The sequence below is a fragment of the Chrysemys picta genome, chromosome 6, assembly GCF_011386835.1.
Source record: "Chrysemys picta bellii isolate R12L10 chromosome 6, ASM1138683v2, whole genome shotgun sequence".
In the NCBI taxonomy this organism is placed as follows: domain Eukaryota; kingdom Metazoa; phylum Chordata; order Testudines; family Emydidae; genus Chrysemys; species Chrysemys picta.
In genome coordinates, this window is record NC_088796.1 from 24,325,032 (window position 1) to 24,341,611 (window position 16,580).

General features: G+C 40.1%; 1 protein-coding gene across 1 annotated transcript in view; it reads left to right on the top strand.

Annotated features, from left to right (window-relative positions):
• Window positions 1-16,580, top strand: part of DNAJC21 (DnaJ heat shock protein family (Hsp40) member C21) — a 17,522-nt gene continuing 942 nt past the window's right edge. The window contains exons 1-11 of the mRNA XM_008171743.4: window positions 1-200; window positions 1,587-1,680; window positions 2,391-2,514; window positions 3,340-3,462; window positions 7,412-7,716; window positions 9,320-9,474; window positions 9,880-9,967; window positions 10,277-10,435; window positions 11,203-11,242; window positions 12,741-12,934; window positions 15,404-15,479. Coding sequence (XP_008169965.1) covers window positions 26-200; window positions 1,587-1,680; window positions 2,391-2,514; window positions 3,340-3,462; window positions 7,412-7,716; window positions 9,320-9,474; window positions 9,880-9,967; window positions 10,277-10,435; window positions 11,203-11,242; window positions 12,741-12,934; window positions 15,404-15,479 — 1,533 coding nt within the window. The 5' untranslated portion in view covers window positions 1-25. The remainder of the gene's footprint in view (window positions 201-1,586; window positions 1,681-2,390; window positions 2,515-3,339; window positions 3,463-7,411; window positions 7,717-9,319; window positions 9,475-9,879; window positions 9,968-10,276; window positions 10,436-11,202; window positions 11,243-12,740; window positions 12,935-15,403; window positions 15,480-16,580) is intronic.

Genomic DNA, 16,580 nt, shown 5'->3' on the forward strand with positions numbered 1-16,580 from the left:
TGTGCGCGCCTTCCGGCCCCTCCCTATGCGCTGCCGGCGGCGAGACCGGCTGGCGTCCCCCTCGCGCGGAGCCGGGCCGGCTCCTCGGGTTCCGCGCGCCGCGATGAAGTGTCACTACGAGGTGCTGGGGCTGGCGCGCGACGCCTCTGACGAGGAGCTGAAGCGGGCGTACCGGAGACTGGCGCTGCGCTGGCACCCAGGTACGCCGGGCTCAGGGCCCCGCACCGCCCGTGGCCTGCTCCTCCCTGCTGGGCCGCCCCTTTCCCCGCGCCGGGCCCGGCGTCCGCCCGCCCTGCGGGGACTGTCCCGGGCCGGCCCGCACCATCGGGGGGATACGGCCGCGCCACCATTCCCCGCTCGGAGAGGGCCCTGCGCGCCCCGTCGGCCAGGCCAGGCGGGCCCATGCCGAGGGCAGGTGGGCAGCGGGCGGAGCCGCGAGGGGTTCTAGGGACTCTGCGGGGCCCGACCCTGCGCCCTGGCCCAGGTCCCGTGTCCCATTGGCTGAGCCCGGGGCTCCCATCGCCTGGCCGGGCCGGTGAGGCTGCTCTCCCCCCCCCCTCCCTTTGAGGCATCGCTCAGGTATGTGGGTTCGGGGCGGGGCGCCCGGCGGTGTGAGACCATCTCCCGGGTATTTCTCCTGGCTCATCTGCCAGCCTAGTTTCCTATCCTCTTTGAAGAGCAGCAGGAAGGGTGCGGGCAGGGGCTTCCCAGTGCCCTTCCCCTTCATTTCTGCTTTAGGGGACCAGCCTCACCCTGAAAGTCTCCCGAGCTTGGTACCTAGCGGGCGTACAAGTAACATCTGATCTCCTGTATATCCTGGGCCACCACCGTACACCTGCACACCAACCCCAGCAACCGAAATTAGAGGTACTGAGGTGTGCCAGTGTCCAAGGCCTCTGCAATGGCAGGGAATTGATCAACTGAGATACATCTAGATGATATTGGCAAGCATCCCATGCTGCAGAGGAAGGCAAAACCTCCCCAAGGTCATTGCCAGTCTGACCTGTGGAGCAATTCCTTCCAGACCGCACGTAGGATGACTTTTCAAAATGTCTTTTGTATTTTTCCTGTTCGCTTTGTGCGCTCAGTGTCACTTTATGTATAGTCAGTTTCCCTTATTTGCAGCCTGGAACAGGGAAGAGTACACTTTCTTTTTAAATAGGAAAACTTTATTCTAAAACCACAAAAGTTGTCAAGACGACATTACACCTGTCTCTGAATCTGAAACTATTTTGTAATTCTTATTGAAATTGACATTGTTCCTTTAACTGTTTCTTTACGTGCAGCAGTATAACTTTAAGTTATACTTAAAGTAAATATTAATTCTCCAGACTTGTTCTTAATATGCCTGTTAATGTGGCAGAGTGATGGTGGAAGGCGAAACATTAATGAAAGATGAAGCTGGATCAGCAGTCGTATTTTAGTCAGTTGTGGTGTACCGAATACATCCAATAAGGGCCTCGAGTTGTCCTTCTGAATTTACTTTTTTCTTAATTTGTCTGATTTCCTAAATAATTACTTTGTGACATGAGTCCCAGCTGTTGCTATGATCTTTATGGTTTAAATTGTAATGACTTCTATTGCAGACAAAAATCTAGAAAATGCTGATGAAGCAGCAGAACAGTTCAAATTAATCCAAGCAGCATATGATGTACTGAGTGATCCTCAAGAAAGAGCTTGGTAAGTAATATTTGTCTGCCAGTGGAGCAGAAAAAACAATCTAACAAAGGGCTTGATTTTGCATTCATGTCTTAGGCAGGACTCCCATTGAAATCATTTGTGATTTCTTTATGTTGGTAGTCTGGATTGAGACTTTAGCGGTTAACAGCCAGTTAAGAGGTTTCTCCCACCAGTAACGATGTATACAACTGTTAGGCCCTGAGGTTACAGCTACAGAACACACTAGTCGTATTCTTGTAACAAAGAACACTTGAAATCACCTTTTAAAAATTGTGTTCCTGGATCGATTTGTTGTGTTTTAAATAGTTTTTGCTTCTGGTTCTCTCTCAAGCGTCTCTCCCAGGTTTATAGTTGCATGCACCTTTTTTTCCTCCTTGGATAACAGTGAGCTGCTTACTTCATATGTTTAGCTACTTTCTCAGGAAGCACTGTTTTTTCACTTTTCCACGTACTGAAAGAACGAATGGCACACACCAGCATAAAAGTGGGGAGGGCCTGGAGAATGTGTTTAGAGATCTGTAGAACCTGTAATTCACATTCTTGGAATCGTCAAACATTTTATTCAAACAAGTTAGATAACTTTATCCCAAAAGAATTACAGTAACAGTAATAGGTATTCCATGAACAACTGGAAGGTCCCACACTACCTGGGGTTTTCATCTCAGTGATTGTCTTAAGTTATATGTGTTCTTGATGCTGTTTTCTGCTAGGTATGATAACCACAGGGAAGCTCTGCTGAAAGGAGGGGTTGATGGAGAGTATCAAGATGATAGTTTGGATCTGCTGCGCTACTTCACTGTTAACTGTTACTCTGGATATGGTGATGATGAAGAGGTAATGAACTGACTCTCTACTGAGTCAAGTTAAAACTTTTTTTTTTTTAAAAAGGCAATGGAAGTAAATTGGTGCATTAATACACCATTCTTAAAATTACCGAACATAAGTAGAAAAATGTTTACGGTAAACTTTAAAAAAGGGGGTGTGGGAGGAAAACATACATTGGATATTTAGTCAGCTTTAAAGGTCCCCTTAATCGATACTGCTGTACAATTGTATACCAACACTTTACATGTAATACATCCCCAGGCACTTCGCTTTCACTGTGCAATCCCATTATGCTGAAATGTTTCACAAATTGGAATGCATTAGGATATAAAAAGCGGCATTATGCCAGTGCTCTGGGGTATGCACTTGTTGCCATTTAACTTCCAGGTGGCGTTTAAGGTGTTGATGTTGATCTAAAAAGTCCCAAATGGTTTGGAATATCCTGCCTGAGAGATTGCCCATCTCTCTGTGATACTGCCATAGCTGCAGCGAGCTGGAACACCCTTAGCTTATAATAATGGAGCTGCTGGTAGGCGATTCTTGTCTTTGGAATTCTCTCCTGCCTTAATCCAACACAACTGCCTGGGTCACAATGGGTTTTTTTGTATTAGTTGATTGTTTTTGTTTAGTTGGGTTTTTTTTTTTTTTTAATTAAAAATTGGAAGGGCTCTTAGAGCCTGGCATAATCACTTAATTTTGGTATGCAAAGTCTTTATTTTGACTTAAAACTGTTACTGTAGAATTTAAATAATCTTTCTCTGAAGTTGATCATTTTAATTCTTTAGTTGCAAAAGCATACAATTAATTTCTCAGTAACAATGGTGTATATTTCAGGGGTTCTTTGCAGTCTATCGTCAAGTTTTTGAAAATATTGCAAAGGAAGAGATGGAATATATATCTCAGGAAGATATTGAAGAATTCCCTACTTTTGGATACTCTCAGAGTGATTATGATAAGGTAAGATACATAACGTTTGGAAGTCTAAACTATTTTTTACACCGTAATATCACTAGGAATTGGGGCTTAATCCATCTCCCTTTGAAATCAGAGGAAAGGCTCCCATTGACATTATTGAGAGTTGAATCTGGCCCAATGTGTACATAAAGCCTTCCCTGCCTAACCAAAAGCTCTTATTTAATGCCTTGTGTATACTTAAACCTTTCACTGCTTTACCTACACCGACATAGGTAGTGTCAAAACCCCTAGTGTAGACACAGCGAAGAGTCCTGTGGCACCTTATAGACTAACAGATGTATTGGAGCATGAGCTTTCATGGGTGAATACCCACTTCGTCGGATGCATGTAGTGGAAATTTCCAGAGGCAGGTATAAATATGCAAGCAAGAGTGAGTCAGACTAGAGATATCGAGGTTAGTTCAATCAGGGAGGATGAGGCCCTCTTCTAGCAGTTGAGGTGTGAACACCAACGGAGGAGAAACTACTTTTGTAGTTGGCTAGCCATTCACAGTCTTTGTATGCAGTTATTCCAGTATAAAAATGCATATATCAGTATAGTTTATTCCAGTTCAGTGAAGCAAAATAGAATACACTGGTATAAAGCTCCTTATACTGGCATATTTATGTTGCCTAAAAAAAAAAAATCTCACCCATTACTAGCTTAGTTATAGCCGTAACATTTAAAGTGTGGACTAGGCCTAAGAAATAAAAGGATAGATTTAATCCTTGATGTCTGATCGAAATCAGCCTTGCCGATGTTCTGTAGTGCTATGTATTACAGCACGGAATACCTGAAGACGTAACTATTTATTAAGAGACTGTATTTGTGTTATATAATTTTACCGTTTTATTAAACCACAATTACAAAAGTAAAACTTGCTCACTGCATAACACAAAATACGCGAGATAGTGGATAACCAACAATTGTGACTGCTGCTGAAATCTCTCCCGCCATCTAAGGCTTTTCATGGTGATGCCCCCACTTTATACTTTCATGATACCATCTATACTCCCAGCTGTTCTGTCATTTCTTACTTCCTCTCCCAAAGGCTGATCCTTTCATTCTGCCATGCCAACTAACAACTAAAAAATCTCCCGTTGTAAGATTGTTCCCAGAACCTACTAGCATGTTTATGCTGCCTTCAACAGTAAGCTAGCAATCAGCTCCCTGTATAAGCACTTAAGAGCATTGGCACTAAATACATATTCTAATCTGTTCCTTCTTGCGCTTACCTCTTCGTAATACTTCCTCCTAACATTTAAATTATAATATTCTTTTAATCAGTTGTGAGTAATTTGTACATATCAGATGGAAAACTGTTATGAAAACAGGGACAAAATATTCCAGTGAAATGTGATTTGCGGTAACACTATTTTCACTATGTGTATATTAATGTACCTTCTAGCCTGTTGAGACAAGTACTCTAAATTTCCCAAGATAATCAAAGTCCTAACACAGGCTATTCGAGAAAATTGTTTATGAAAGTCTGTAGAAGTTGGAGAAAATAGCCTGTTACAAACTGGACTGTGATAAGGGGTTTTCAAGACTGCAAGCAAAATCATGGGTTGGCATAATGAGCTAACAATTGTAGAAATGGGAGGAAATGTTTATGGGTGACTCACCAAAATGTGTTGATGGAATGAGGTTGACACACCATTTTTGACCTTGTTTATCTGGGGTCACTAAGTGGAAGCTGTGGGAGCCATGGATTAAAGCAAACAATTTTTAACATTGACAATGCCACCATTTCCTGGGACCCTGAGATCCACCATGACATTGTTGGGCCTTCATCATCCTGATCCTGGAAGGCATTCTGACCAGACTGGGCCAGAAAGATGGAACCAGATTATATGCTGCTTTCAGCCGCCTTGGTTAAAGCTGGTGTGAACCTGGAGTGTGAACCTTGGGTTCCTGTTATCACCCCCTTTCTCTGTCACTGTCCTTCTACACCTTATTTCTCCTCTTTCCTATCTATCTCTACCTTCTGTTTTCTGAAAGTTGGACTTAGCTGGCCAGGACTGCACCTTTCTCAACACTTCTGTGAACCTGTGGCTGGAGAGGCCACCTAAAAGCAATGTCTTAAACAGCCCAAAGCTGGTATGAGTTTGGTAGGTCTCAGAGTGGCTAATAAGACCATGTGCTAGGTCTGTGTTTCTCCACCAGCAAGGTTGCAAGTGAAAATCAGCACCAGAGACAAGCTATATTTTTTATATTTGCTATTCTTTTCTCTTCCCATGTGCGCCTTTTGTCTTAAAGGAGGAAACCGCATTGGTCTTACAAAAGCAGCAGCAACAATTTAAAACCATTTAAACTAACCTATTCTTGCTACCTCCAGAAAGGGCAGTGAATACCATCTAAGACTGTCAAGTGGGGCTTTTCCCTATAAATAGCTCTATAGAGGCAAAAGGAATATGGGATATTGCCATAATAAAAGGCTTAGTAATTTTCATTTTAAATGCTTAAACTGTGAGGTTTTTTGCATCTCTTTAATAAATGGTTAAAAAGACTTTTTTTAATGGCAGTTGTTACAGTGGGAGTTCCCAGCAGTATCTTGACAGGAAAACCTACATGATGCTTAACTGGTTGTTAATGTAACAGTAAAGAGGGGTTTCACTACCATCTTATCCCTCGTTGGGCCAAAGATCTACCCCCTTACTGATGCCACAGGCCAATGGCAGCTTTTTTTAATTAACTTAGTGTGAACTTGGAACTTGGCTTCAGTAAAATTTTAAATCTCTTTTTCCACATAGTAAGAAATATCTTGGATTTCTACAAGGCATTGGATTTACAACCACATGACATCTTGATTTAAAAATTTGTATATGGAACTAACAGCATATGTTAGATGTATTAAAAATTGTCTCACTGACAGATCTCAAGATGTAGTTGTTAGTGGGAAGACCTCAATGAGTGATGCAGTTTTCTAGCAGAGTCCCTCAAGGATTGGTTCTTGGTCCAGTGCTATTCAATATTTTTATCAACAATTTAGATGTTAAATCTTTGCTGGTTATATTTGCAGACGACACAGATTGGTCGGGTAATAAGTAGTGATGAGGATTGATGACTGTTATGGAGTCATCTGAATCACCCAGTTAAATGGTCACAATCAAACAAAATACATTTTCATACAGCTAAATGCAGGATAACACACCAAGGAACAAGAGTGCAGTTTACGCCAACAGAGTGAGAAACCATCTTGGACAGCAGTCACTCAGAAATGCTGAGGCTAAAAGGGCTAGTGTGATCCTTGGATATATAAAAAGGGGAATACTGTATTAAGCAGAAATAGGGAAGTAATCTTGCTTTTCTACACAGTAGTGGTGGTAAGGCCGGTACTAGGATACTATGTCCAGTGTTGGTGTCTGTGTTTCAAGAATGTGTAAATACCAGAGAGAGTTCAAAAGAGAACCACAAAAATGATCCAGGGTTTGGAGAAAAGGGGGGGGGGAGAGCGGGGAAGGGGAACCTTACGATGTGAAGCTTAAGCAACTCAATCTATTTAGCTTATTGGAGAGAAGGTGAGAGGTGACTTGATCACTGTGTATAGGTATTTACACACAGAAAAGATATGTGATTAGTGGCCGCTTTTCAATAGGCATAATAAGATCCAGTGGCTGGAAGTTCAAGTTAAGCAAATTCGATCTTGAACTTAGATGCAATTTTCTACCAGCGAGGGTAATTAAACAATGGAACAGTTTACCCTGAGAGAGAGAGTTCAGCACCGCATGGAGTCTTTAAAATGAGATTAGATATCCATCTAAAAGACATGCTTTAATCCATCTCCTGGGAAAAATTCTATGCGTTGAGTATACAGGAAGTCAAATGAGATGAGTGTAAGGGTCCCTTCTGGCTTTGGAGTTTGTATATCTATGAAAATCTAAATAGACTTTGGTAGCTTTTTTTCAATATGATGTCTTACAACTTTTGCCAATTCCCGTCTTTTCAACAGGTAGTCCATCCTTTTTATGCTTACTGGCAGAGTTTCTGTACTCAAAAGAACTTTGCTTGGAAAGAGGAGTATGACACACGGCAGGCATCAAACCGTTGGGAGAAACGAGCTATGGAGAAAGAGAACAAGAAAACTAGAGACAAAGCAAGAAAGGAGAGGAATGAACTGGTTCGTCAGCTAGTGGCTTTTATTCGTAAAAGAGATAAGAGAGTACAGGCACACAGAAAACTCATAGAAGAACAGAATGCAGAAAAAGCTAGGAAAGCAGAGGAGCTCCGGAGACAGCAAAAACTCAAACAAGCTAAGTATGTAAATATTGAAGGAAGCATTTTTGGAACTGAGAAATAATCATGGGAGATTCATATTGGGTCATATTTTTACCACCTGCAGCTTACATTGTTTTAAAGAATAAATGTTGGCATTTCGAACTTTTGTCCTTAAGTCTGAGATTTGAAGACTGAGCTGCTCATGGCAGAGACAATCCTCCTTGTACCCAACACCTTGTGGGTAGTAAAGAAATATGAAATAAGTTTTAATAATCAGTATTTTATTGTTGTCAAAGTCTTCAATGCCACATAATCCACAAAACAAAGGTGGTAGCAGGTTGGCAGAAGAATGCTGAGTATAAGTGAAGTGGGGTGGGAGTTCCTTTTACTTTTTAAGGGGATCTGTCATTCCTTTATCACAGAGTATCACAGTTGAGGGACATTTTGTATCCGGAATGGCATTGGTGATTAAAAGCCTTTTTTTTTCATCTGTTTGATTAATGTTTGCAACCATTTTCCTTAGATTTGGACCTTGGCTGTGTAACTTGTACCTTTTCAGTAATCTAGTCTAGAATTCAGTGTGCTTTGCGTGGGTCTATACTTTAAGACCACTTTAAAGCTACATTTGACCAACTGCTTGGTAGTGTTGTTTTATGACAAAGTTACTAACTACCTTACCATCATGCCAAGAATATTGCACGATATAAACTTCATACCCCAATTTGTTTCTTAAACTTTGGGAACACTTTAGAACATGATAAATTTTTGCTGAGGAAACAATGTACAGGACTGATTAACAGTTGATTAACTTGAGAGGAAAGGTGCTTCTCATTTGGTAATAATCATATACCTCTGAAGGTGAGGAGTTTATTAGCCCATGACAATTCCTATCAACTCAGAATATCTGCACGTTAACTGAAATTTTTTGATATTCATTTTAAATGAAAGGAACAAACTTGCATAAAACAATGAGCTGTTAAACTCAGACTGCTAAAAGGTAAACTTGGGGAGGGGGGAACAAGCCTTTTTGCTCTTCCTTCCCCACTCTCTTATCACTTTTGTCTTTTGCTCCTCCCAGGTCAGAAAGAAATACTCTCCCTGGGCTAAGTGCAATATATTTTGTTTATATTTCAAGAGTGAATTAGGAGCAGGGCACTGGGATTCTCTCACTGTAAACACAAAATATATTCTTGGCACAAAAGAGGCAGAGACTATTTAATCACTCTTCTTTCCAGCAAATCCATAGGCCCACTTTCCTTGTTTCTGGATGTTTTTAATAGAGTGGATTTTTTTTTTCCACTGAAGGTAATGAAGCCCAAGTGATGGTTTTGCTGCAGGCAAAGAGCTTGAAAATTGAGTGCAGAAGGCAATTGGAGCAAAGAACTGAATAGCTGAAGTACAACTGTTGAGGAGTAATTGTACAGTAGTTATGTAAATCAGACACTCACAACCTATCTGTTCAGTTTTCCAGTCCCTGCAAAGAAACTAGTTACTGGTGTGTGTTGGATTTGGTTGAGACAAGACAGCTTGGGGGTTTCGTTCTTTTTAAATAAGTGAACATGACCAAATAATGACCCTTAAATAAAACACTGTTACCACTAAATTGTCTGAAATATAAAAAGTTGTTGTATTCTGCTTAAAGGCTTGGTGAGCAATATAAAGAGCAGAGCTGGATAGCTATGTCTGATCTAGAGAGAGAATTGCAGCAGATGGAAGCACAGTATGAAAAGGAATTTGGAGATGGATCTGATGAGGAGGAGGAAAGAGAGGAACAGGAGCCAAGAGAAGGAATAGATGGTAAGGGTCTGTTAATGTATTTTTGATTTGATACCTATAAAAAGACCTTGCAGTTGCTCCATATTTGTATGTGCATAATCGTATAGGTGCATTCAAATCCTCAAGGCTTAAGTCCAGATTCCCTGCTGGCATATGTCACTAACTTCAGTTGAGCTATTTAAGGAAAAAGTTTAGTCCCATAGTGTTCTGTTCTCCTTTCGAACACTTATCTTCATGTTAGTAATGGATGCTTATTTGTGGTTGTGCAGGGAAGGAACAGATTATTTAGGGGGAGAGTTCTTATCACTCTGCACACTTCAGTAATCCTAAAGGGCTTGAATGGGCATTGTTGAAAGCATGCTGTCTCTTTAATTACTCAGTATCTCCTAAGAATCACTCAGCTAATTTTTCCCCTTCCCTTTTCAGATAAACTGAGTGATGAAGCTGAAGGCATTGAATTTTATGATGACTTGTACTGCCCTGCTTGTGACAAATCCTTAAAGACCGAGAAAGCGTAAGTTTTGTTTCTTTGAAAAGCTTGGAGACTTTCAGATTCACCTAGGTTATCTGGATGCCCAATACCCATTAAAGTTAATCCACTGTAATGGCATTTGGGCATCCACATGCCCTAGGTAGCTTTGAAAGGCTTAACCCTTTTCATTCAAGTAGGTATTTTTTGTTTTAGAAATTCCTACTATGAACACTGAAAGGCATTAACCATTGTCATTGATCAGAGACCTTTATATGTAAATGAAATAAAATTTGCTTAAAGTAACAATTGCTCCTGATTCATAGTCTAGTAATTATCTACTGCTCTTTATAGAATGAAGAACCATGAAAAGTCAAAGAAGCACCGAGAGATGGTAGCGCTGTTACGGCAACAGCTGGAGGTGGAGGAGGAGGAATTTTCTGTATCTACAGATGACAAAAATGAAGTGAATACCAGAGAAGATGAAGAAATGGAAGAAACACCCAAACAGAAGTACCTTAAAAATAGATTGTTTACACTTACTCTAGCATTTGTTATAGTTCCACTATGTAATAGTGGTCTTTATGAGGCTCTGAAAAAGAGTCCTGGGATAGGCATATGATCACATCAGGACTCATTTAATTGTACTGCACAAGTTGTTAAAATATCTCTTTGCGTCAATGTTCCAACAAAAAGAGTAGATTTTTAATGATATCAGTGGAATGAACTGTTGTAGGATAATGGTCTCCCACTCCTTATATTCTGGCTTTATAGAAAAATAAATGCCAAGGCAAAGCAAAGATGTTAATATTTTAAAGCAGGAGATCTTGTTACAGGCCGAGTGTTTATTGTGTAGGTACAGCATTGTCTGTCAGGCACTGAGACTAGCCTAGAAAACTTGTTTGCTTCAGTTAATTGGAAGCTAGTTTATGCAAGATGCAGCATACTTTTAAAAGCTGTACTATGCTTATGATAAAGCTGGTTTCTGAATGTCCAGTCATTAAGGATTGGATTTTTTTAATTCAGTTTGAGCAAGAAATCTACAGAGACGTCACTAAATACCATAAATAGCGCACAAAACAGCTAACTGTTTTCACTTCAGGAGTCTGACAGTGTTTTTTTCTTTCTAGCCATGACTTCCTGTTGCATTTGTGATACAAGTGAGATCAGAACTATTATCACTTAAAATGTAGCATAGAATTATTGGTTTTTAATCTTTCTAAAATATAATATTGGCAATCTAAAAATTTATTCAACTCTTCACTTTTACCTTTTTACAGACTCTCCAAGAAGAAGAAAAAGAAACATAAAACAATGACGGTATGTAGTTTATACAAAATCTTTGTGGCTCTATTGAAAATCTTGGTTAGCTATTTCTGTGGTCTTCTGACCTAGCTTTCCAGTAGTGTAAAAAATTGAGGGAATTAGGAATTCTAGAGACTGGAAAAAGCTGCTAAATTTATTACATCTAATCGACTGGTGTATTTCTCAAGGAGTCCATTGTTTTCAAAGACACTCTGACTCCATATCTGTTTTAACGCAGGTACTTGTATAACCCCCATTATTGTAGTAGTATCAGAGCACTTCACAATCTTCGGTGCATTTATCCTCACAACACCCATGTGAGGTAGGGCAGTGCTGTTAGCCCCATTTGACAGACAGCCTCTCTGTGCTGCGGTTTTCGAAGTGGCTTGCCCATGGTTACATAGTAAGTCTGTGGCAGTGCAGGGAACTGAACTCAAATCTCGTAAATTCTAGTCTAATGCCCTAACTACCGGACCATCCATTCTCTCAGCTAGAACAGGTTGCTGGCTTCCATTCAGGAAACTGTTGTATGCATGTTGCTTGACTCTGACAATATGGCAATATGGCCAACTATTGTCCAATATATAATCTTCTATTTTTGTTTAAGATTGAGAGGCAGTTCTGAGTGCCAGAGGTATAGCCAGAGGTGATTTGCTGCTAATCCACTGGCCCCAGGAGAAGCATAATACTGTGCACTAACCTTGCCAACAGCACTCAGTAATCCACAAAATTCAATAATCTGTACTGGGCCTTTCCCACATCCATGCAAATTAGTGATGTTCTCTTGTAGCTTTAGTTTACTTGCAATCTTGGTAAGCCTCTTTTGTCTGAGTTTACTAAAGTAACTAATGTACTGATTCTCCTTCTCTTGTCTCCCAGCACCTCACTTCCACCCAACACAATTCTAATTGTTACCCTTTCAGTGTTGCTTAAAAGGTTGAGAAAATACATTACCTAGTTGCCTCAGATCTCCTTGACCCTTGTCAATCTGGGTAAGAGTTGCAGTGTTTTGGCTGAAATTTTCCTGAGGCAAACACCTGGCATGGAAAATTTCAGCCCGAATGCTTAAGTTTGGCAGTCATAAGCAATTGAAAACAAGGTCTTTTAATGGGAAGTGTTGGGCAGCTTTAATAATAATGGACCTCATAGAATCATCTAATACAAAATTACAAAAAAAATGTTAGATGTTTCGATGTATAGATCATTCCATCCTCCCTTCTTTATGCCTTAACGGCTATGTGCTATGGGTTCTTGCAAAGTCTGAGCTGTGACTCTTAGACCTTTGATAAAGACTCTTTGGCTCTCTTCTCTTCATCACAGCCTGATTCTTTCTCAAAATGCTACAGCCAAAACTTCAGTTCTCTTCACCTCACTGCGTCTCTCACAAAACATCAATGTAAAAATAGACAAGCTAGATTTTCGTTGAGGCAAATTGTTAAATCTGCAATTACTGTACACACAGTTGCCAACTAATTATCTGAGAGCAATAAATACACATTTTTTCTTTGGATAGACGTATGAAGACTCTTTCAACAACAAAACTACAGATGACGCTACAGTTGAACAAAAAGAAGCTGACAGTGCAGACCGGGAGGACAGCATAACAGAAGAATTGGAAAATGTTGGCCAAAGAAATACTGCTTCTGAAAAAACAAGTGCTGCAGAAACTGTAGATGAAGTTAATGAACCAAAAAGTGAAGCAAAAAGGTAACAGCATCACTTTGTGATGACTTGTAATATATGACTTACTTTGTTGCATTCTTTAGTTTAATAGTCCATGTTTTAAAGGCCTGAATTTTCTCTCACCAGTGTAAACTGAAAGCTACTCCACTGAAATTGAGTTATGTCAGAGTAAAACTGGTATAAGTTAGAATTGGTTCCTAAATTGGCAGTGGCTTTAGATTGCAAATAAATAGCCCACACTTAATAAACAACCAGTATCCAGACAAACCATCTTGTTAGCAAATATGCTAATCCTGTAGATAAGTTATTTGTTTTGCTGTTAACAATTTGATTTTATAATGTCTTACAGGGGAAACTGGCGGGGCACAAATGGGAGTTAGGCACTTAACTCATGTTTGTGCCTTTAAAAACCTCATTCTGTTAACTGTGTAGCAACTTGATGAGTGGTTCTGGGCATTCATTATAAAGATATTCTTCATAGTTATCCAGAGAGTCACCAAAATTGGGCAGTAGTTCTCAGCCTTTCCAGACTACTCTACCCCTTTCAGGAATCTGATTTGGCTTGCATACCCCAAGTTTCACCTCACTTAAAAACTACTTGCTTACAAAATCAGATCTAAAAATACAAGAGAGTCACAGCACATAGTTTCTGAAAAATTGCTTACTTTCTCATTTTTACCATGTGATTATAAAATAGATTGAATTATAAATATTGTACTTACATTTCAGTGTATAATATATAGAGGATAAACAAGTCGTATGTAATTTTAGTTTGTTCTGACTTTGCTAGTGCTTTTTATGTAGTCTGTGGTAAAAGTAGGCAAATATCTAGGTGACTTGATGCATCCCTGAAAGACCTCTGCGTACCCCCATGGTTGAGAACCACTGCAATTGGGTATAGGCAGCAATTTTGTTTATACTAAAGTACTCATTTTTGTAAAATTAGAACTCTGTTTACGGTCTTAGTTTTTGGTGAGAGTAAGTGGAACAGAAGTTTAAAATGCTTAAAAAATAAGCGGAGTGAAAAAAATGTACACATCATACATTTATGCATTTCAATTTAAGTGAAATATTCCATCAATAGTAACTATTTAACATAAGAATGGCCATATGGGGTTAGACCAGTGGTCCATCTATCGCCGTATCCTGTCTTCCGACATGGGCAGTGCCAGAAGGAATCAATGGAACAGGGCAATTATTGAGTTATCCATCTCCTGTTGTCCAGTACCAGCTTCTGGCAGTCAGCGGCTTAGGGATACCCAGGGTAGCTACAAGGACATACGGAGCCGGGTAGGGAGCCTGCCAGCCCTGCCAACCCTCCCCAGCACCACCAGGGGTCCTGGGCTATGCGCCACTACCTGCTTTCTCCCTGTCAGCATCAATGGGGGTCCTGGGCTGCTGCCCACCCAGCACCTCCCACCCAGCACCTCCCACCCAGCACCTCTGAGGGTCCTTGGGCCACCCCCCCAGCATCTGCAACACTCCCGGGCCACCCCCCCAGCACCTGCAACTCCCTGGGACCACTCGCCCCAGAGCACCGCCAGCCCAAGTTTTAGTCAGGGGTATATAGTACAAGTCCTCAGCAGGTCACGGACCGTGAATTTTTGTTTACTGCCTGTGACCTGTCCATGACTTTTACTAAAAATACCCATGACTAAAATATAGCCTTAGTTATTTACTAAGCATTGTGGAATCCTTACCTCCCTTACTCTCCAGCTTTAAGGAAGTGAAGTGAATGAGACAACTGCTGCTTCACCTTCCTTACATTTTCAGTACACAGCAAAGATACGTATATTCACTTGTATAGTGCTTCCTTTCCCAGTAAATCTGTAAGGCCCTGTGCATGCGCTTTTTTGTGAAAGCTCACATTTGGCCCAAACCAAAACACAAAAAGGCATGTCTCCTCTGCGCAGGCTACTTTCAGGTCTAATGCCTAACTCCAGCTGTTTCAGTACTTTAACTGTTTAGATTTCTTTTAATGCTAACAGATTTGTAAAGTTCATTTTATTTCCCCCACTTGTTCTCAAACAGTTGAACCTATTTTGCTCAGACCTTTTGCCTATGAATACAATAAAATTCACTTTTGGACAAATGCCAAGCCTGGAATATATATTTCAGTCCTACAGGCAAGTTTCAGAACATTACAATGGTCTGAAATGGGTTAGAATGGAGAACAGTGTGCACTTTTCACTTCCATTAGAAGTGAAGGTGGGAGGGAACCCTCCAAGTAGTGAATCACACACACAAGGTTATTTATTAAGCAGAAATTAATGGTGACCAAAAAACTGCCTTAAATGCTAGTTTGTGCAAAATATTAAAAAAAAAATTAAAAAAAAGTTTAAATATCAGCCCATTTAGGTCCCAGTCCAGTACCATGAGATTTAAAAACCTTAGTAATTTAAAACTATCAGTCCTGCTGAATGTGTTCATAGAAAAACTTGGTTCAGTGTGATGACAGGTAATCTGAGATCTTAAACACTCTTGTCTTTTCAGCATCCCTAAGCCTAAAGGAAAGAGAACCAAGGATACAAAAAAATCTGTAAAGGTAACTTCAGAGCTTCAAGATAAGGTATGTGGAAAGTATTTAAAACTACAGATTCTCGATGGCTGGTAAACAGTATAATGTCCAAAAAACAAACGACTTTTGGTCTAGTAGTTTTCCAGCTCCTGACACTCTTCTCCTGTTCTCGAAAGCTCTTTTGCCTGTTTTTCATGTATTTGTCCATAAGACACTTTCTGTTCATGCATGTTTACCAAAATCTAAGAAAAGTGGAAACATTCTTTTCTTTGGAGGAAAACCGTTCCTCTTTAAAGCTAAATATTTCAGCTTAATCTAGGATAGTCTTCTACATACATCGATCTTGGACTTCTAGATCCATCTAACCTTAAATCTGTCTTCTGGCCTCTATGTGGAACAAATGAGCTGTTGTCACGATATGTTTGTATGGTGCCTAGAGCAATGGGGACTCCCAGCCTAGTTAGCTGTGTTAGGTACTAATGCAATTCCATTTAAAAATAATGGCCCGGCTATTTCCTTAAACATATGTAGACCATTACTGTGAAACTGTTTCAGTAGCACCTAGAGGCCTCAGCCAGGGTGGAGCCCCATTGTGTTATGCAATGTACAAATATAGTGACAACTCAATTTTATAGATTAATAATTATTATACACATGCTGGTGGATGTAGATCTGGATTTTTTTTTAAATCTGTAAGTAGATCTGGAAGGATTAGATTTAACTTGGTAACTGCTTATAATCATCTTCTCCCCAAAACAGTTTCTGTCCTTAATAGAAATTTACAGACAAGAGTTAGACATGTTGATGGCACTTTTTTTTAAAACTATCAGTCATATTCCTTCTCACACATGTTAATTTTCTGAAATGCCTACAGTCACTCAGCTTTAAACAAACATATTAGTCTTTTCTGCTAGTATGAAAATATTTAACAAGAAAAAAATTGGGAATATAATACGTTGAAATTTGCTTTAAAAGATGAGCCCAGGAAAAAACTAATATCCTAGTTTTGCTTTAAGGGATGCTGTTTCAAATCTTAGTGTTTCTTGCAGATCTGTAGTTCATTTAGGAGCCTATTTGGCACTTAATAAGGAGTGTTGAATCAAGCTTATTCGCCATAGAACACTTTTCAAATGTTCAAAAAGAGTTGGTCAC